At 41.2% G+C, this 22,050-nt stretch overlaps 1 protein-coding gene across 2 annotated transcripts in view; it reads left to right on the top strand.

The window, feature by feature from the left end:
- The window catches only part of RPGR (retinitis pigmentosa GTPase regulator), a 106,566-nt gene that overhangs the window by 11,122 nt on the left and 73,394 nt on the right, over positions 1-22,050 (top strand). For both annotated transcript variants that reach the window (XM_070944212.1, XM_070944211.1), the window contains exon 2: positions 9,092-9,217. In XM_070944212.1, the coding sequence (XP_070800313.1) occupies positions 9,092-9,217 (126 nt within the window). The remainder of the gene's footprint in view (positions 1-9,091; positions 9,218-22,050) is intronic.

Raw genomic sequence — 22,050 nt, 5'->3', positions numbered from 1 at the left:
ATAACCCAATAATGTTAACATGGAAGGGACGGTGGAGAAAAAAAAGTAGATGGACAATGAATATACAGACCCTGAAAGAAAAGGAATATAAGGAGTACATGGAGAAGGAATTAGAATTGTTTTATAAGGAAAACACAAAACAACACACCTCCCTACAAAATTTATGGGACACAACTAAGGCGTATGTAAGAGGCTTGACGATAGCCTATAATGCAAAATGGAAAAAAGAGAGGGAAAAAGATTATAATAAAGCATTAGAAGAAATTCAAAAATGGGAAAGAAAGTTACAAGGGAATCCGGGAGATGAACAAATTAGGGTTAATTGGATGGCAGCGAAACATAATTTGAACATATTAGAACAGGGGAAATACACAATGACATTGAAATACATGAGACAGAATTACTTCGAGCAAGCAAACAAGCTGGGGAGGTGGTTAGCATTTAGGTTGAGGAAAGAGAGGGAAAAAAGAATAATTCAAAAATTACAGGACAAAAAGGGTATAATCCAACAGAGTTTAGAGAAGAAAAAGGAGATAATAATTCAATACTATTAAGAGCTTTATGAGAAAGATGAAGTAACAACAGAGGAAATAGAAAAATACTTAAGTGGTGAAGGGATGCCAATATTAACAGAGGAAGAAAAAGAATTACTAGACAAGGAAATTACTATGGGGGAGTTAAAAGAAGCATTGAAGAGACAAAAAAATAACAAAACACCGGGGACCGACAGTCTACCAATGGAGTTTTATAAAAGTTTAGGGGACTCATTAAATGAGACATTATTAGAATTATATAATGAGGCATTGACGGAGGCAAAGTTACCAAATACATGGACGGAAGCATATATTTCCCTGATACCGAAAGAGGGAGCAGATACTACATTAATAAAAAACTATAGACCAATCTCCTTATTAAATACCGATTATAAAATTTTTATGGGCATAATTGCAAATAGGATGAAAAAAATACTAAATAATAGAATATATCAGGATCAAAACGGTTTCTTGCCTACAAGACAAATAAAAAATAATATAAGAATGGTAATAAATGTTTTAGAATATTATGAGATGCATCCAGAAAGACAGGTAGCACTGATATTTATGGATGCACAAAAGGTATTTGACCAAGTCAACTGGCAGTTTATGACATACCAAATTAAAAATATGAATTTCGGAGAAAAATTTACAAGAATGATATCGTCAATATATAAGAACCAAAAGGCTAGTGTATTAGTAAATGGGGACCCAACAAAATTTTTTGGAATAAGTAAAGGAGTAAGGCAGGGCTGCCCATTGGCACCCTTACTTTTTATTATGACTCTGGAAAACTTGTTAATTAGAATTAGGTCGAATAAAGAAATAAAAGGATTAAAAGTAAAAAAGGAAGAATACAAGGTCCAAGCCTTTGTGGATGACCTTGTCTTCTTCATAGAAGATCCAGTAAAAATAACACCCAAATTAATAAAAGAAATTGAAGAATTTGGAAAAGTAACCAGTCTAAAAATTAACAAGGAGAAGACTAAAATGATAACAAAAAATATAATAGCAAAAAAGGTAGAGAAATTAGCAAGAGATTCAGGATTGCAGATAGTTAAAAAAGTGAAATACTTAGGGATAAACATGACAGCCAGAAGTACAACGATAAAAGAGAATAACTATGGACCTTTGGTCCAAAAAATAAAAGAAGATTTGGAAAAATGGGGAAAATTAAAATTGTCACTGTTGGGGAGAATTGCAGCAATAAAATCAAATATACTACCAAGGCTCCTTTATTTATTCCAAACAATCCCAATAAAATTAGACAAGAAGTTTTTTAGCAATTTGGACAAAATAACTACAAAATTTGTGTGGGAAGGGAAAAAATCAAGAATTAAATTAAATATACTACAAGATGATAAAACTAGAGGCGGATTTGGACTCCCGGCATGGGAAAAATATTATAAAGCCTCAAGTTTAACATGGATTAAAGAATGGGTAACCCTGGAAAATCAAAGATTATTAAAATTAGAAGGCCACGATTTAATGAAGGGATGGCATGCCTTTCTATGGAGTCCTAGAAATAAAATATTCAAGCATTTTAATAATCATATTATTAGGAAATCATTAATTGACATATGGCAAGAGATAAAAAGCAAACATATGAAAGTTTCCAGCTGGTTATCAACGATAGAAGCAATAACCCATCCCAGTTTATTAGTAAAACAAAAACTGTTAAGATACAGAAAAATATTAGATCCACAAGGAGTTTTGAAAACAAGGGAAGAACTCAATGAACAAGGAATATTAATAGACTGGTGGCCCTATTCACAAATAAAAATAAGATACAGAAAAGATCAGGAGGAGGGAGGAATAGATCCAAAACCAAACAGATTAGATAAATTATTAGAATCCAAAGAAGGAAAACTAGTTTCAAAAACTTACAAATACTTATTAGAATTTGACTTGGCAGAAGAACTGGTAAAAGGACAGATGATAGCCTGGGCAAAGAACATCAGGCATAATATACAGTTAGAAGATTGGGAAAGGGTATGGGAAAATAATTATAGTATGACAAAATTGGCAGCATACAAGGAGAACCATTATAAGATGTGGTATAGATGGTATCTAGCTCCCTCGAGACTAGCGAAAATGTACCCGAATATAAAACCTGTTTGTTGGAAATGTAAAAAAGCTCAGGGTACTTTTTTCTATGTTTGGTGGCTTTGCCCAGAAATAAAGAAATATTGGAAAAAAATAAAAACATGGATAGTAGAAATAATAGATCAAGAAATTGAATTAGAACCAGAAGTTTTCTTATTAGGCATGATAAAAAGGAATATTAGAAAAGACATAAAATATTTGACACTACACATAATTACGGCGGCCAGACTGGCTATAGCACAACTGTGGAAAACAGATCGTATGCCAACAGATCAGGAAGTAATTCAAAAAATTTACACATGCGCAGAAATGGATAAATTAACTCTAGAATTAAAAGACAAGGAAGACTCAAAATATTTTATAGTATGGAATAGATGGTATAAGTGAATAAACCAAAGCAAAAAAGGGTAAAGATAAGAATTAGGGGAAATGCAAGTAATAATAATAATAATAAAAAATGCACCGTCAGAAAGATAGAATAGGTAAATAAGTCACTGTTTGTATATTTGTATATATGTGTTTATATAATCACGTATTTAGTATGTTAGTGTAACTGTGGATTGAAAATGTAAACTTTACGAGTGAGAAAATTTGTATATTTTCTCTTTTTTTTCTTGTTAATATTTTTAAATTCAATAAAGTTTGTTTTTTAAAATTAAAAAAAAAAGAAATCTCCCACAACCAGAAGGCTGGGAGTTCAACTGCCACTTCGGCCAAGACATTGAGCAGTGCGGGCAGGGTAGTGGCCACATAGCTGGGAGATAGGTACGTTACCAACAAACCCGACTGAACTCCAGGGTCCCACTTCAATAGGAGAGACTCACACCCGCCTATCTGAGGGACAGTGACCTCCCTAGGACTAAGACTTTCTCTAATAACCACCCCCACTCCCCACCCCTTCCCTGGCATCGCGACTGGTTCAGTACACGAAAGCCTGGGGGGCATAAGTCAGAGAGAGGCACTCCCCCCTCCTGCTCCAACCAGGTCTCCGTAATGCAAGCCAGGTCCGTGCCCTCCTCGTTGATAAGATCTTGTATGAGGGGGGCCTTATTCGCTACGGACCTGGCATTCACATACACCAGTCGGAGTCCAGGGTTCCTCGCTCTCGCACCCCCGGGAAGCAGGATGAACAGTGGGAGTGGGAGCGCACCACCACCCGAATACAACGGGTGCGGGGTCCCCGGCCCCGTCTCCCATCTCCTCTGCCCCTCCCTACCATCACAGGTATAAAATGTCCCTCTCCTCCCCACACTTCATCTTCGCCCCCATCCCCATCCAACCCGTCGAGCCCATCCAACTGGCTGGGCTGTTGATCCTTAAGAGACCCACCAGCCTCATTATTTACATTAGAAACCATCCTCCTCTCGGGTCCCCTTAAAATTGACGCTAAAAATCTATTTAAAAAACCCCAAAGCCCCCGGTTCTTAGCATGCCACCTCTCGGGGTTCCAAAACCAGTCATCAAGGGCAGCCCTCGATAACTGAGAGGGCCAGACCTGCGAGAGGGAGGAATCTCGCAGAGCAAGGTGTTCCGCAGTTGAATACATCGAGGACAGAAAAGGACTGGAGGTGATGCAAGACAATTCTTCTTTAGGGTGTTGAAGATGGTTAAAACAGAAGGGAAGGAGGCTGTTATACAGGAAGACCAAATACACTGGAACATAAGAACACCACCGCCCTCTCACGGCGATGGGAAGTCTTGTGGCTATAATAAGTCAATCCAGGGGGGGAATAAAGTCTCAATGACCGCTCTCTCACGGCGACCAGTCCAGAATCACAAAGACAAAAGAGAGGATGGTCTGCCCCCCCGGCGATGTAATGAAGAAATAATCCAAGACTCTCGGTATCCGTGATTCCTTCCCTCAAGAATTATAAAATTCAAGAATTATAACATTCAAGAATGATAAAACTCCCCCATTTTCAGAATGACTAGGATTCACTTTTCAAAGTTTTCCAGTACTCAAAAAATATCTTAAATGCGTCCTAAAAATCAGGCAAAATGTCCACAATCCGTGATTCTTCCCTCAAGAATTATAAAATTCTTGAGCTTTTTCTATTGAATCAACTTTATACTTCTTGTCCTGCCATGTAATCAGAATTCCTTCTGGGATAATCCATCTAAACATTATTTTATATTTAATAAGGTGTGATGTTAAAAAATGATACTGTTGTCTTTGTTCTCAAATTCTTTGTGGGATTTGTTTTAGAATTATGATTTCCTTTCCTTTGTATGTAACTGTCTCTTCGCTTGGTTTTTTGAAAATTTCGCCTCATTGTTTTTTTGGTGAATCTTATATGTACTTCACGTGCTAGACGGTGCTTTCTTATGAATTGTTGTGAACTTGGTAAATTTAATCTATGATGTCTTGTATTTCCAATTTGTCTCTCTGTATTAATTCTGCTATTATTTCAATCATTTTCTCCCCCAAATCTTCCTCTTTCTCCTCCACATTCTGGAAGCGCAAGAAAAAAGAGGCTTTCTCCATTTCCAGGAGGATGATTGAATCTGATAGTTCTTTATTCAATTGCAGTGTCTTCTGCTCCGCCATTTCTAATTTATAATCTAGTTGGTCTACTTTGGTTTCTATTTTTTTAACGTTCCGCTCATTTTCTGCAATTTTCCATCTTTTCCTTCATATTTTTTAAATCTTCCTTTACTTCTATTTCACTTTTAATTTCATGATGGTGTTTCCTAGCCTCTTCTTGATTTTCTGCCATTCTTTCTTGTGACTTCACTAAAGTCTCTTGAATCGTTTGGAGCATAATTTGCATGCTATTCATTGTTGGCTCTGTTTTATCTTTTTCCTTTCCTAACATGTTTTCAATTGACCGCTGAGTAACTGGGGAAGCCGTAGAAGTTAAATTAGAGGTTGTTTTTTTTCCAGTTTTTGTCACTGTTGTTGTGGTTGACATTATTAAGCTTCTTGTAAAGTTCTTCCACAAAATCATATACGTGTGTTCTTCTATTTGTCTCGAGACACTCTTCAAATTTATTTTAATTAATTCTATTTCTCAGTATATCTATGTAGCTCTATTCATATAAGTATTTTATTGTATGGATTGTAGCTTTATTTTTTGTTTATATCAATATTCTATGTTCTGAATTAACATTCTTTAACTTTTTCTAGTAAGTCTTATATATCAAATCCTTCAATTTATTCACCACCACTCAAGTAAAAATTTTACCGTTCAAATACTCTTTAACAACCTTTCCTCCCCAAAAAACCAAATTGTTAATTGATCAGATATTATCTTTTTTTTCAAGTGATTTCACTATAATTATTATATAATATCAAATAATATCAACAATACAAATAGTTATTTCTTCCCCTTTACTTCTTATTCGGATCTATTTTTTTTTAAAAAAAAAATTAAGTCAGAATAATCTTAATAGTATCTTCTATATTTTCCCTTTTTCAAATATTATCCACAAAACAATATTTTACCCCTCTTCAATTGCTATTTTTATCAGTACATTAAATATTAAATATTAAAGAGCCTGGATAGCTCTGCAGACAAGGCACTGTAATTTAACACCAGCTGTCTGCAATTAAAGTAAGTTCGAATCTTGCCAGGCTCAAGGTTGAGTCAGCCTTCCATCCTTTCTAAGGTAGGTAAATTGAGGACCCAGTTTGTGGGGGCAATAAGCTGACTTTGTATAAATATACAAAAGTATGAAGGCTATTGCTTAACGCACTGTAAGCCGCCCTGAGTCTCTGGAGAAGGGCGGCATATAAATCAAATTTATATATGTGTGTGTGTGTGTGTGTGTGTGTGTGTACAGTTAATATCTCGGGTTTCTTCCCATGTAATTGTAAACATATCCTTAAAAGGGTAGTAGCGACGTTTCGACAAAATCACATTTGTCATCTTCTGGCTGAAGTTCTCGGTTTGGTTCTTATGGGCAAACTGTGTGATTGTAACTGATGTTTTTCTTTGAAAAGAGGCAAAGGTGTATTCTGATTGGTCGACAGTGTTGTATTCTGATTGGCTGATGACGTAGCTGTATTTTGATTGGGTGGAAGGAACATCAAGGAACATAAAAATTCAGTACAAAAGAAAGAACACACATCATCATTAGTACAACACATAAATGCCACAGGACATAATATTAATTTTAATAACACAAAAACAGTTGCAAAAATAGAACATCTCAATGGCAGAATAATCAGAGAGGCCATTGAAATAGAGAAAAGACCATATTGTATGAATAAACGTGATGACACTTCCCGTCTGCCTATTATTTGGAAACCTGCTCTCATAGACAGACGAATCTTAACAGAAAATATAAACCATAGATCAAAGATTCATCATAATGCCTGTGTTGCCACCATTTCCAGCATAACTTTTCCATTAACCCACAACCAAGCAACAGCGCTTCCACCCAATCAAAATACAGCTATGTCATCAGCCAATCAGAATACAACAACACTGTCGTCCAATCAGAATACACCTTTGCCTCTTTTCAAAGAAAAACATCAGTTACGATCACACAGTTTGCCCATAAGAACCAAACCGAGAACTTCAGCCAGAAGATGACAAATGTGATTTTGTCGAAACGTCGCTACTACCCTTTTAAGGATATGTTTACAATTACACGGGAAGAAACCCGAGATATTAACTGTACACACATATATACCCGTGAAAACATATATATATATATATATATATATATATATATATATATATATATATATATATATATATATATATATATATATATATATTTTCTTACTTCTGCGTAGGGTTTATGTGTGTTTTTCCTCTAGCCAGGTTTTCCAGGTTGTGATTCTACTGAGCTAGGGCTGCAGAAAAACCTTGGTTACGTAGGGAAAACCTGGCTAGAGGAAAAACACACATAAACCCTACGAAGAAGTAAGAAAATAGATACTATACCTTTACAGGGAGGATAAGATGTGGATGTGGCTTACTGATGAAAGCAAACAAGCTAGAAATAGATCTATATAAGTCTCCCACCAGCAGGAAGAACTTGCTGGCTACCAGAAAAGAAAAAAGCCCAGAATCGAGTGGATGTGATTCTACTGAGCTAGGGCTGCAGAAAAACCTTGGTTACGTAGGGAAAACCTGGCTAGAGGAAAAACATATATATAGGATAAAGAAGAAGGAGCTGGAATGACGTAGAGACTGTCTGTAAGAATTGGAGTGACTAAGCGGAAATGGGGACAGAAATGATCTGATGCAATAAGGAGTGGAAACAAGAATCTCAAAGGAAAGACTGGTTGGAATCTAATATATATATATATATATCTTAGATAGATAGATAGATAGATAGATAGATAGATAGATAGATATAGATATAGATATAGATATAGATATAGATATAGATATAGATATAGATATAGATATAGATAGATATAGATATATTAGATTCCAACCAGTCTTTCCTTTGAGATTCTTGTTTCCACTCCTTATTGCATCAGATCATTTCTGTCCCCATTTCCGCTTAGTCACTCCAATTCTTACAGACAGTCTCTACGTCATTCCAGCTCCTTCTTCTTTATCCTATGTCATTTTTATTATTATTTTTTTTCTTTTAATTGACTCTATCCACTCTTTCTTCTTTTTATTGTTTATAAATCCCCAATTGTCCACAGATCCGTCTATAAGATTCTTTCCAGAATACCCCCTCCTCAATCCACCAGGTCTGTCAAATCCACCAATTGAAATAAACTGGAAAAGAAGGGAAACTTTTTAAACTATAGTTCCACAATTTGTAATTTTGATTTTCCTCACGATCAAATTGTACTCCCTTTTTCCCCCCTTTCTCCACAGTGAGTTCAAGTCCAAATGTTATTTTGTATCTTCTCTGTTGATTACTCCTTCCACTGCTTGTTATTTTGTTGCCTCCATTCGATCATCTCTAATTAAGCGCTCTCCTTCCTGATCGCCGCTCTCTTTGCTCTCTGCGTCTCTCTCACTCCTTTATAAGTGTTCTCACTTTCTCGAATCCAAATCCTTCTCGACCACCAACGCTGATAACACTCTTTGCTTCCTCGCTACGCGGCTTCCATCGCTATCAATCTGCCCTGAAGACAGATTTTTTCCTGCCGGATTTAAGGGGTCCGGCTTTTATTCTCCTGGGCGCTAGCGTCTCGCCCGGATCTCAAAGCCTTCCCCTTTAGTTTTCCAAACCCTCTGGGTCTGGAAATGCCTCCTTTCCAGGAATTAATTGGGTTTTCGGGAGCTGTAACTCGCACCCTTACCCACTCCGCTCAGACGTCACTGCCGGAAGTCCTGATACTATTTGATTGTTATTGGGGTGTAAGTAATAGTTAATTATGGAATAAATGTCTGCATCTATATGGGCAAAATTAAGACTTTGAAAAAGAAAAGTATACAATGCCACTATTTTGACATTAAGTGGCAAAATTAGTTGTTAGTAAAATTATATAAAATTGATTTCAGACTAATATTTAAGTGTTTTCTTTTTAGAATCAGGTGCTATATTCACATTTGGGAAAAGCAAATTTGCAGAAAATGTACCTAGCCAGTTTTGGTTTAAAAATGACAAGCCTTTACACATGTCATGTGGAGATGAACATACATCTGTTGTTACAGGTTAGTATAACAAGATTTTAGAGCCATGTGTTTCGATGTTCTGATTTTTTAAGCGAAGACTGTATTTTGTTGATAATATTATATGAAGGCATTTACTAATATTTTCAGAAATTGATACTTTTATTGTAAAATGAACTAGATAAAATAGGCTTTCCTAGTCACCAAGCCTAGTTCTAAAGTTAACCTTGACTAGCCAAATTGTATTAGCCAAAAAAGTTAATACAATCCTTGGTTGTATAAACAGAGGCATAGAATCAAAATCATGTGAAGTATTAGCACCACTTTATATAAAGCCTTAGTAAGACCACACCTGAATACTGCATCCAGTTTTGGTCACCACATTACAAAAAAGATGTTGAGACTTTGGAAAAAGTGCAGAGAAGAGCAACTAAGATGATTAAAGGCATGGAGATTAAAACTTATGAAGAACTGTTGGATGCTTATCCTATGGTTGGGTAGGTAATATATAGAAAATTATGTTCTGTAACTTTAACTGCTACAAGATGACTAATTGGCTGTGCTAAGCAGACATAAAAGAAGGCAGGAAGTTCATTCACTTCTGCTCCTGCTATTAGAAGGTTGAACTGCTGAAAGGAACTGTGTCTGTGTTACTGAAGAGAACTGGAATTGTAAGCAAACTATGTTTTTGTGTTGAACCGTGATTATTTGAAGAAGTGTTATCTTTGTTTTGAGAAGCCAAGTTTGTTTGTTTTACTACAAGTAAAGACTGTTTATTTTTCTTTAAACGTTCAGAGTCTGTGAATATCTGTGTGTTTTGCTAAGCAACGTATCTATTCGCTGTATGGTCCGTTGCACCACTTTGCAGAAGGCAGTTTTACCCTCAACAAGAACAGTTGCAGGATTTGGGTTTGGCTAGTCTACAGAAAAGGACTAGCAGGGACATGATAGCAGTATTCCAGTATTTGAGAAGCAGCCCCAAAGAGGAGGAGTCAATTTATTTTCCAAAGCAGCAGAGGGCAGGACAAGAAACAATGGATGGAAATTAATGAAGGAGAGAAGCAACCTGGAATTAATGGGAAACTTCCTAACAATGAGTACAATTAACCAGTAGAACAGCTTGCCTTCGGAACTTGTGGGCGCTTCATTAGTGGAGGTTTTTAAGAAGAGACTGGACAGTTATGTGTCTGAAATGGTATGGTCTCCTGCTTGAGCAGGGGCTGGACTAGAAGATCTCAAAGGTCCCTTCCAGCTCTATTCTGATTGATTGATATTATATAACAACAGTGTCAAATTGAGTAGATGCCTTTCTCTCTTGGGGTCCCTAAATGTAATCAAAATAGAGATTAGATACATTAAAAATGTTATAAATCCATGAGTAGTTCAAACCTAATAGACTTTAAAAAGTTTTAAAGGTTTACTGAACAAATACAGGAAATCCTCAACTTACAATTGGTTGTTTAACAACCATTCAAAATTATGACAGCTCAGAAAGGCTGCTTTACAGTTTGTAAAGGCCTTCTGTCATGTATGTGGTTGTGATACGGGAATTTAGCATCCTATTCATATTTATGATTGGTTGCCAAGTGCCCTGTGGTCATATGATCAGTATTTGCAATTTTCTCTGCTAGCCTCCCTAGAAAGTTAGTGGAAAACTGGCAAGGAAGGCTGCATGCTGTGGATACCTGCTCACAGGTTCTCAACAAGCATGACCAAGTATTAAATTCTGGCTTAAATTCCCTGAAATACCAAAGAAACTCAGAAGTCAAGAAATAGTAATGTTTAACAGTAAGTTCAAAAATGCCTAGAAACTTGCTAATGCAAAATACAGAAGTTATAAATTACTTTTATTAATAGAAACAAAAACCAGGAAAAAGATAAACTGTACTAAAGTTATGGAGAAATAAAATGAAACAAAAACATAAGAGGCATGTATTCCCAGACACAAATATATGTTTAAAGTTTATATAATTCCGTAACACTAGCCCTATTTCATTGTAATCATCCATACCTAAACTATCCAATTAGTATTAATTTCTAAGTGGCAAATATATAAATTCTGCAGTCTATTTAATTCTTGGGGCTAGTTTATTGCCCTTTCAATGTTGAAGAATAAGTATTTTAATTGTAAACAGGATCCAGAAAATACTCTTGTCCATATATCAGTTTATATGTCATAAAAATATAGTTTAAAAGAATAACAAGAATTTTGTATTTTCCAGAGTACTGCTCCTGCAGTCCATAGCCGGGATCTCTTCCTCTTGCTTCACTTTGACTGGGTGATATTTTAATTAGAGTCTCTCTCCGTGCTGTGGCCACGCCTCCCATTCCCATAATGCACCAGTCTTTTCACTCAGTCACTGTGAACTGGTGTGTTTCCTTTTCTCTCCGTGCCTTGCCTTGGATTTCTTCTTAGGGAATTTTCCGTTTTAGGCTTTTCTTTATTTCTTTTGATTGAAATTTTTTTCGGTTAGTGAGAGCCTTTGCGAAAGCTGCCTGGGGTGAGTGGCGGCTCTGGGGCGCCAGCCCGCCTTCCCCCGAAGCGTCTGACGGCTGTCAGACAGCAGCTAGGGATTCCGACCCTTCGGGGCGGTTCCCTTAATTACCTTCAGCCGCCGGCGTGGGCGCGAGGCTAGCGGTTTGCCGTTTTGCCCCCCCACGCCTTGAATCTATCATTGGCTCTCTCAGGGGCGGCTCCGGAGCTGTTGCACGGTTCGCCCTGCAGGCTCTGAGGATCGGACAGCTGACTGTCTCCCCTGGGATCGGCTGCCTCTCGCCTGGCCTTCATTTCGTCAGCGGGATCGCCGGAGACGTTGCTGCACGCTGCAGGTGGTGAGCAGTCTCGACGCCAGCGCTACGAGCGGCGTTTTTCCCTGCTCTTTATCCCTGGCCTGTTTTCCCGCCTTTCGCTGCTGCCGCTGTTGCTGGGGCGATCAGTTTGTGTTGCGGCCGCCATTTTGTCAACGTGTGGGCGGCCATTTTCTGCGCCCTTTCTATCTGGTCGTGGCTGAGGCGTTTTTTTTTTTTTTTTTTTGCTCTGTGGCGTTTCTCCTTGGAGCCTCCCTTTGGAACCCTTGCCTCGTTCTGCCCCTTGCTGCCCTGCGAAGCTGGGTCTGAGGGCTTGCCTGGTATCTTTGTGACACGTTCTGGACTCGTGCCTCTGGACATTCACTGTTGGCCATTGCTTAACCAGGGTTTGCTCATCACCCTCAACCGGTGCCATTGCTGGTTTTTTTTTTTGTACATAGTTGTCTTCTTAGTTTCCCTTTAAAAAAAAAATAAAAAAAAATAAAAATAAAAATAATAATAATAATAAAAAAAAAAATAAAATAAAATAAATAAATAAATAAAAAAAAAAAAAGGGAGGAAGACAAAGGGTTAATTGACTTGAGGCCTAAGGGAGCCTTTTTTTGCATCTTGCAATGGCGGATTCGTACTTGTCCTCCGACCCGGAACTGGAGCCTAGTCCTCCCAGAGCACAGACCAAACATCGGTCAACCTCCCGTGGCCGTTCTGCTGCTACATCAACTGAGTCTCGCCACAGGCCTTCCCTGGCAGCAGATAGGGACGCCCAGCGTCGCCACAGGGCGCTTGAGCGGCAGTATGACAGAGCCAGGCAGGCCAGGTTGGCTTCTGTCTTTCAAACCGACCAACCTTTGGCCCCACATGAGCAGGCTTCCGCAGTTCATGGGGCTGCAGCTTCCCATATAGATCCTGCCTTGGATGACCCTTGTTCCGCTCCCAAGGAGTCTTCGGGTGTCCATCGCGCCCTCTCCAAAAGGACCTCTTTATCCTTACCTGATGTCTCTGCGGTGGGCCTCAGCGAAAGTCCTCCTCCACCTCCACGTCGGGCGGAGGCGACATTTACCCCAACTGCCGCCGGCCTTCGGGGTCCAGATGGTCTACTCTTGTCTGCTCCACCGGACTTCCAGGCCATCCTATCCAATGCGCTGTCATCCCTGCTGGCTGCCGGGATACAACAGACTTCTTTGCAGCAGCCTCAGTTGGCGCCTATGTCAGCCACCCGTCCGGCGGCCCCGGCGCGTTCCAAGTCCCCATCTCGGCGGGCCCTAGTTTCGTCGGACGAGTCTGACCAGGAGGAGGAGAGGTTGGAAGACATGGAATTTTCGGAGGATGAAGACCTCCCTCCGGATGCTCCCGCCTTCTCTGGTCTGTTCAGACCTTCGCTCTTTAGATCACTGCTCCACAAGGCTCGCCAGACGACCAATATGGGGGTTCCAACCGCTGATCCATCTTCTGTGTCGGCTCCTCAAGACGCGTTGTTTTCATCGTCAAAACCGGAGAAGGACTATATTCCTTGTCCTCAACTTTTCTCTGACGTTCTGAAGTCCCCCTGGTCGCAGCCAGGCTCTTTGATGGGGCCAACTACTCTGGATAAGAAGCTGTATTGTGGAGCTCCGGAGCTGGACTCCTTGCTGGCACTGCCTGTGGTCGATTCCCCGATCGCGAATCTCTCCTCCACTTCGCTTTTGTCTTCAGATTCATTGGATGCCCTTAAATCAGAGGATAGGAAATCTGAACTCTCGTTTCGCAAGGAGCATCAGTCCCTTTCCTGGGCTGTTAAGACCGCGACTGCTACCTCCTTTTTTAATAGAGCGTCATTACTCTGGTTAAGGCAACTCCAGGAGAAACTTCCGCCTGAGGACACTCGCCTTCACCAAGATATTAATAAGATAGTGGCCGCCACGGAATATTCGGCGGACGCCTCGTTAAATTCTGTGAAGTTTGTTTCTCGGGCCTTAGCTGCTTCTATAACATCTCGCAGGTTGTTTTGGCTCAGGAACTGGAGGGCGGACGCGAAAACGAAGTGGAAGTTGGCAGCAGCGCCTTATGCTGCTCCAAACCTATTTGGCTCTGCGCTCGATCCTGTCCTAGTCGAGGACAAGGATAAAAGGAAGGTTATGCCAGCATCCTCCTACCGCAGACCAGAAAGGCGCTACGCACCTTATTCCCAGCGCCAGCCCTTTCGATCTTCGTCGGGGCCCGGGGGCCCCTATTCCCAACGTGCCTTCTTCTCTGGAAACGATCGTCCCTCGGATAGACAGCGCTTTCGGGACAGGCCTAGATCCAACAATGCCAAACGTCCCTTCAGAGGTTCCGGCTACAGACAAGCCCGTCGCGGAAAATGACTACGAATTGCAGGATCCCATTGGCGGTCGTCTACAACTCTTCAGCCACCGATGGGAACAGTCAACCAAGGAGCCATGGATTCTACGGACAGTTTCTTCCGGTCTTTCCATAGAGTTCGTGGGTCGCCCTCCATCTCGTTACGTCCGATGTCCAACTCTTCTGTCCCCCGACATGGACCAGTTGCTGCGGAAAGAGGTTCTTCATCTTCTCCTCATTCATGCAATAGAGCCGGTGCCGTTGAATCAACGTGGCAAGGGGTTCTACTCCACGCTCTTTTTGGTTCCAAAACATTCGGGGGGATGGAGGGCCATCCTAAACTTAAAGCAGTTGAATCTGTCGGTCCTCTACCGCAGATTCAAGATGCACTCCCTGGGGTCTATTCTTATGGGGATTCGTCGGGGCGACTTCCTTCAATCAGTAGATCTCAGGGAAGCTTACTTGCACGTCCCGGTCCTTCCGGCCCACCGTCAGTTTCTTCGGTTCCAAATTGGGGAGGACCACTATCAGTACTGTGCGATGCCCTTCGGCTTGTCTTCTGCCCCAAGGACATTCACGAAGCTGGTAGCGGTCGTGGCGGCTGTCCTCCGGAAGGTACCTGTACGAGTGTTGTGCTACCTGGACGACATTCTGGTGCTGTCATCTTCCAGAAGTCAAGCGTCTCGGGATCTGGACCTGGTCATCAAAGCCTTTCAGGATCACGGCTTTTCAATCAACTTCCCGAAAAGTCATCTCTCTCCATCCACTTCTCTCCAGCATCTGGGAGCGCTGATCGACTCGGTTCGAGGTCAGGTTTTTCTTTCCCAAGACAGAGTTCGGAGTATTCGCGACCTGATTCATCTCATTCGGTCCAAACGTTCGGTTCCTCTCCTTCAACTGTCCCAACTGTTGGGGAAAATGGTCTCCTGTTTTTCCATCGTGCCGTGGGCTCGCCGGCACACGAGACCGTTGCAATGGTTCCTGCTCCCCTTTCAACGCTCGGGCCGCAGCGACTCTCTCCACAAGGTATCTCTGCCACCTCAAATTGTTCTGTCCCTCAACTGGTGGATAGGCCCCAAGATTCTTCTAGGGTCACACTTTCTACTCCCGGATCGAGTGACCCTGACATCAGATGCCAGCCTCTCAGGCTGGGGGGCCCATCTTCGCGATCAGATGGTGCAGGGCCGCTGGTCAGCTTCGGAACAAAACCGAAGTATCAACCTTCTGGAATTGAGGGCGATTCGACTGGCTCTCTGCCATTTTCAATCCCAGTTGCTGGGCCGTCATGTCCTTGTCCTCACGGACAATATTACGGCCAAGGCCCATATAAACAGGGAGGGGGGCACGAGATCAAGAGAACTGATGCTGGAGGCCGAGAAGCTCCTGAATTGGGCCGAGAGTCACGTTCTATCTCTGAGGGCCGATCACATATCGGGCGTAGACAACGTCCGGGCCGATTGGCTCAGCAGACAGCTGATAGACCAGTCAGAGTGGCAACTGGATCCAGACATCTTCCAAGAGGCTACCACCATCTTCGGTCTGCCCACTGTCGATTTGTTCTCCAGCCCGACGAACAACCAACTCCCGAGGTTTGTGACACGTTACCCGTGCCCGAGGGCAGAGGCCCACAATGCGCTCAGATGCAGCTGGCCGCCCGGCCTTCTGTACGTGTTCCCTCCGGTTCCCCTGATCCCTCAGGTGATTCGGAAGTTGTTGGAGGAACAAGCGGAGCTCCTGCTGGTGGCTCCCAACTGGCCTCGTCGGCCTTGGTACGCAGACCTCGTGTCTCTGTCCGTCCGTCCCCCATGGGTGATTCCACCGGACCGTCTGTCTCTGCGCCAAGGGGCTGTTTGCCACCCAGATCCAGGATGGCTCCAATTGGTCGTATGGCGTTTGAGCGGGTCATCTTGCGGAAGGACCGCCTCCCCGATTCCGTCATAGATACCATACAGGCCTCTCGGAGACCTTCTACGTCACGTATATATGAGTCATCTTGGCGAACCTTTTGTTCCTGGTGTGCTGACAACCTGGTGGATCCTACGTCGGCACAGATGGTTGACATTCTCTGTTTTCTGCAATCTGGTTTGGACAAAGGTCTGTCTCCCTCCACTCTTCGCCGGCAGACCGCCGCTTTGTCTACAGTTATTAAATGTCCACCTTATTCTTCGTTGTCTCAGCATCCATCGCTCAAAGATTTTCTGCATGGGGCTCTGAATTTGCGCCCCCCACCGGTTCATCGTTACCCGACTTGGGACCTTTCCCTCGTTCTTCAGGCTCTTATGGTTTCCCCTTTTGAACCGCTGGGTTCTGTATCCCTCAAGTACTTGTCACTCAAACTGGCTTTCCTCTTGGCGATTACTTCCGCCAGGAGGATTTCCGAACTTTCGGCCTTGTCAATTAGAAAAGACTTGTGTATTTTCCATGCCAACACTGTTGTCCTTCGTTTGGACCCCACTTTTTTACCAAAAGTTAATTCTTATTTTCATCGTGCCCAGGAACTAGTTCTCCCGGACTTCTGCCCGTCGCCCAGGCACCAACGTGAACTGGAGTGGCACACTCTCGATGTCCGGAGGGCTCTCCGTCGCTACATTCGTAGGACGGAGTCCTTTCGGAAAACGGAAGCGCTTTTGGTCTCATTCCATCCCAGGTCTTTGGGTCAAAAGGTGTCTTCGTCTACCGTGGGTAGATGGATCAAGGCGTGCATCTCCACGGCTTATTCTCATCAATCTAAGCCGGTTCCATCTGGGATTTTGCCTCATTCCACTCGTAGCGCGGCTACTACTGCTGCCTGGGCCACTCAGGCGTCAGTGTCAGATATATGCCGGGCCGCCACTTGGTCCTCGGTGACACCTTTCATAAGGCATTACAAGGTGGACTCTTTTGCCTCCGCTGAGGCTTCCTTTGGCCGTCGAGTCCTGCAGAGTGTCATTGTGGCACAGGACTCTGGAGACTGTTGATGTCCCGCCCTTGTATTTTGAGCTTGGGTATATCCCAGCTATGGACTGCAGGAGCAGTACTCTGGAAAACGAACATTGTCTTACCTGAATGTTCCTTTTCAGAGTACTGCGACTGCAGTCCATCCCCGCCCTATGTTTTTCGTTGGGGGGCCGTTCCAGTTGTTGTTTTTTTATATCATTTTTTTACATCTTTTCTGATTGTTACCCCTTTTTTGGTCGCGCCTTCGTTCAAAGACTGGTGCATTATGGGAATGGGAGGCGTGGCCACAGCACGGAGAGAGACTCTAATTAAAATATCACCCAGTCAAAGTGAAGCAAGAGGAAGAGATCCCGGCTATGGACTGCAGTCGCAGTACTCTGAAAAGGAACATTCAGGTAAGACAATGTTCGTTTACAACAAAAAACAAGGTCCATTCTTATTTTATTTAATAATTTAAAACTTAACTATTAATAATCACTCCTATCAACTATTTTAATATAATTTAAGCTTACTCAGTATATCATTGCTTTTTCCACTTTTCAGAGCTTCTCCCAACTTCATACAGTTTGTATACAGTGTTAGAGTTTGCAGCAATCCAACAAGCACACAAGTAAAGAATTCAGCAGGATTCATTTCTATAATAAACTTCTTTATATACAATACCATACAGCAGAAGCCAGAACCAGAACTCAGAATCCAGAAGTACAGAATCAATAATCACAGAAGCTATATAATCATAGAAGTACTCATATATATATATATACACAGATCAGTGAACCTAAGCCACACCCAGGCTCTGAGCCATCTGGGTTACCAAACAGTCCCCATTGGCTGACCTGTTACCATGTCTATTTCAATTCATGAACTCTCACACACTGACACTCCTCCCTTCATGACTGGAATAGACATAAAACCGAATAACTTAATATTCTTCCCATGGTGCACTCCACCTTTTAACTTTCCAGTATATATGCAACCATCAGCCTTGCAGCTCTTGAACCCAAGACCCTTTAGTGCAGTATCTAAACAGATATTCCAATTCCTGGCTACTTCAGCCTATAAATGGCCTTGTTCAATTTATATACAGTGTTAGGCTTTTTGCTTTCGTACCCTGGTGCTTGAACCATGTAAATTTCTTCCTCTAATTCTGCATTGAGGAATGCTGTGGTTACATCAAAATGCCAAATTTTATGGCCATGTGCCGCTGCCAACACTAGTGCCAACTTTATGCTTTCACTCTTTACAGTTGGCATGAATACCTCATCATAGTGCACGTTTTTCTTTTGTGAAAAACCTTGTGCCACTAATCTCGTTTATATTGTAATCTCGCTATCGTTGGGTAGTACTTTCTTTTTGTACACCCACTTACATCCTACGGCTTTGCAACCTTGTGGCAAAGTCATAGATATGAACACTATGTTCACCTATGAATTGCATTTCTTTTTCCATGGCTTCTTTCCACTTTACTTGTTCAATTTTGGGTAGTGCCAATACTTCCTGATAGTTTCTTGGCTCATACCACACATTAAACACCTTAACCTCACCAGCAGAATACCTGTCAGGTGGAATCCCCTTGTTCCATTGCTCTGACCTGCGTGGCATTTACTGCTCTTGTGTTTCAATCCTCTCTTGTTTCATATCCAAGTCATCTTCTCCTGACTCCTTTTCTTGCTCTTTTTCAGTTTCTCCTCCCTAAACTCTGACACTGTCACTGAGTTACCATCACTAAGTGGGTCACCATCACTAAGAGGATCACTCCAAAAATTTGCATCAATTCTGTTCCAAATTTGCTCTGCAAAGCTAGCAGATCTGGAAATGATTATTCTTTTGTTCCCATTCCTAAATGAATAGCTCTTTGAGCGAGGCTCATAGCCTGTAAACCTGAGCTTTCTAGCCTTTGGTTGACCTTTTCTCCTGATTGCTTTTTGGAATATGCACCCATGCATTGCTTCCAAAAACCCTTAAATGTGCCAGAGATGGCTGTCTTCCATATAGCACAGCATATGGAGTATTATTAATAGAGGAACTCCACAGCCTATTGATTAAATAATTAGCAGTCAACGTGGCTTCACCCCAATATGATCTGCTCAGACCAGAATCCTCCAGCAGTGAGTCCTTCATTGTTTGTAAGACTCCATTCCATCTCTCAACTACACCATTCTCAGCTGCTGTGTACGGCTGGATTTGTGTATCTGTGTTTTATATCTAACAGTCCAACCACTGTTAAAAACTTGCTGACATGAATTCTGAACTTCTGTCAGTTTGCAGTTGACATACCTGCTGTTTATATCTCCTTTCTACGAAGCTTACCCATTGCTTAAATTTCTATAGCACCTCTGTTTTACTCTTTAGTAAATAGCAGAACCCAAACCTCCTGTAGTCATCTACAACGACCAGCGCATACTTTGCTTCTCCCAAACTGGCTTGCATTGGCCCAACCAAATCTGCACGTACCAGTTCTAGAGCTCTTGTTGCTACTCTTGCTTACTGGGAATGCCTTGGACTTCGATGATTTACACACTGCATAGTCCAAGTATGCCTTATAGCCTTTTAAGTTTAACTCTTCTCCAAACTGTTGCATCTTTTGCAAAACTCTGAGGCTGGCATGGCATGACTGGTGGGTTTCTACCGGTTCGCCTTGGTTTGGGCAAACTGGTAGTGGCGGTGGTGGGAGGCTCTGCCCACCTGCCCCGACATCATCACGGACACTATGTGCATGCACAGAAGCGCCGTGCACAAGCAGAGCATGCACATGCATGCTCAGTTCCGAACTGGTAGCGAAGGTAAACTTAAGATGATATAGGGCAGTGCCTTATCATGCTGCCTTTGATCTGCAGCTGCTAATAGTGCCTGAGGTGGATTAACAACAATATCCCAGAGCTCCTTAGCCTTCAGGAAGCATTCCAATTTTGCAGCCCAAATGATATAATTCTTCTGTCCCAATTGAGGCAGAGAGCTGTCCTTGAATTCAACAGCCATCCTCCAAGCCTTCTCTGCCTTGTTCCTTTTACTTTTTTAACACAGGCAGTCCTTCAGCTTAATTACAGTTCAGTATTACTGTGTCTGATGTGCTCTGGGCCCATAACCTGTTAGAGTTTGCAGCAATCCAACCAGCACACAAGTAAATAATTCAGCAGGATTCATTTATATAAGAAACTTCTTTATATACAATACCATACAGCAGAAGACAGAATCAAAACTCAGAATCCAGAAGTACAGAATCAATAACCATAGAAGCAATAGAATCAGAGAAGCACTCATACATATATATACAGATCAATGAACCTAAGCCACGCCCAGGCTCCGAGCCGTCTGGGTCACCAAACAGTCCCCATTGGCTGACCTGTTACCATTTCTATTCCAATTCATGAACTGTCACACATTGACATACAGGTAGTCCTCCACTTATAGTCATTCGTTTAGTGACCATTGAAAGTTACAACACCACTGAAAAAAGTGACTTAGGACTATTTTTCAAATAACCATTGCAGCATCCCATGGTCATATGATCGGAATTCGGATGTTTGGCAACTTGCTCATATTTATAACAGTTGCAATATCCCTGGATCACATGATCATCTTTTGTGACCTCATGATGAGTAAAGTCAATGTGGAAGCCAGATTCACTTAACAACCTTGTTACTAACTTAGCAATTGCAGTGATTCACTTAACAACTGTGGCAAGTTCATAAAATGGGGCCAAATGGGCTTAATAACTGTCTTGCTTAGGAACAGAAAATTTGGGTTCAGTTATGGTCATAAGTCAAGGACAAACTATATTATCACATGCTACCTGATAAATCTCTATATAAATAGGTTTATAAAACATAAACAATTGTAAAATGTTAATAATGCAAAGTAAAGAATCTAGATTCTTTGAAGAATATAAGAATATTTTCCACTATAGCCCAAAGGAGGTCTAAAAGCATTTTCTTTCCTATAGTGGACTTAAATATAATTCCCAAGAGTAATACTTAGAAATCATATCAGCTGCATTTCATTTTTTTATATAGTGTAGTTTTGCTAAGAATTTTAATTATAATAGTAAAATCTAACACATTTAAACTTAAAGAGAAGAAAAAGAATAAAAAGTGCAAAGAAAAAGAGAAAAAAGACAGAAAAAACTGAGAATATAATAAAGAGAAAAGGAATATATAAAGAAGAGTCTTTCCATCGTTATCCAATCTTCATCAAAACAAGTATAAACACATTTAATGTGTTCACCCTCTCTAAGAGGTTACAATTCTCCATTGCATATCCCATCCTTTATTTATAAATAAAAACATAAAGCATAATCTTTTCAGTCCTGATGCCAGCAGAAAGACCACAAAGGGTTGTCAGAAATAACAATATCTTTTGCTTTAACCTTGATCAAAAAAGCCAATTAAATATTCCTTCCTTTTATTTCTAACAGTCTTAATCTTTAGTTCATTAAAATACTATCATAGGATTTGATTTCTTTTCTTGGTTGTCCATTTTATATGGTTCTTCAAGGCTATAAGAAGCCTCTTTTGTAAACTAATAGGAAAAAATTCTCCAGGTCATTTTGTTGGCTTGTTATTTGTATTTCTCTTTAAATTTTAAAACATCAACCAATTTCTTATGTAAATCCAGTGAAATCCTTTTCGAAAACATTCTCTATATGTTTTCTTTTCGTAGGCCTTTATGTGTATTTCTCTTTAGCCAGGTTCTTCCCACGTAAACCAAGATTTTTATGCAGCCCTAGTTCAGTGAAATCACAATCCACTAGTTTCTAGGCTTTTTTCAGGCAGCCAGCAAGCACCCTGCTACGTAGGAAGAACCTGGCTAAA

Source organism: Pituophis catenifer, unplaced genomic scaffold (genome assembly GCF_029215685.1).
Source record: "Pituophis catenifer annectens isolate HBS135680 unplaced genomic scaffold, rPitCat1.0.hap2 SCAF_4, whole genome shotgun sequence".
Taxonomy (NCBI): domain Eukaryota; kingdom Metazoa; phylum Chordata; class Lepidosauria; order Squamata; family Colubridae; genus Pituophis; species Pituophis catenifer.
Note: the sequence above shows the minus strand (reverse complement) of the source record. Positions and strands in the feature narration are given on the sequence as shown.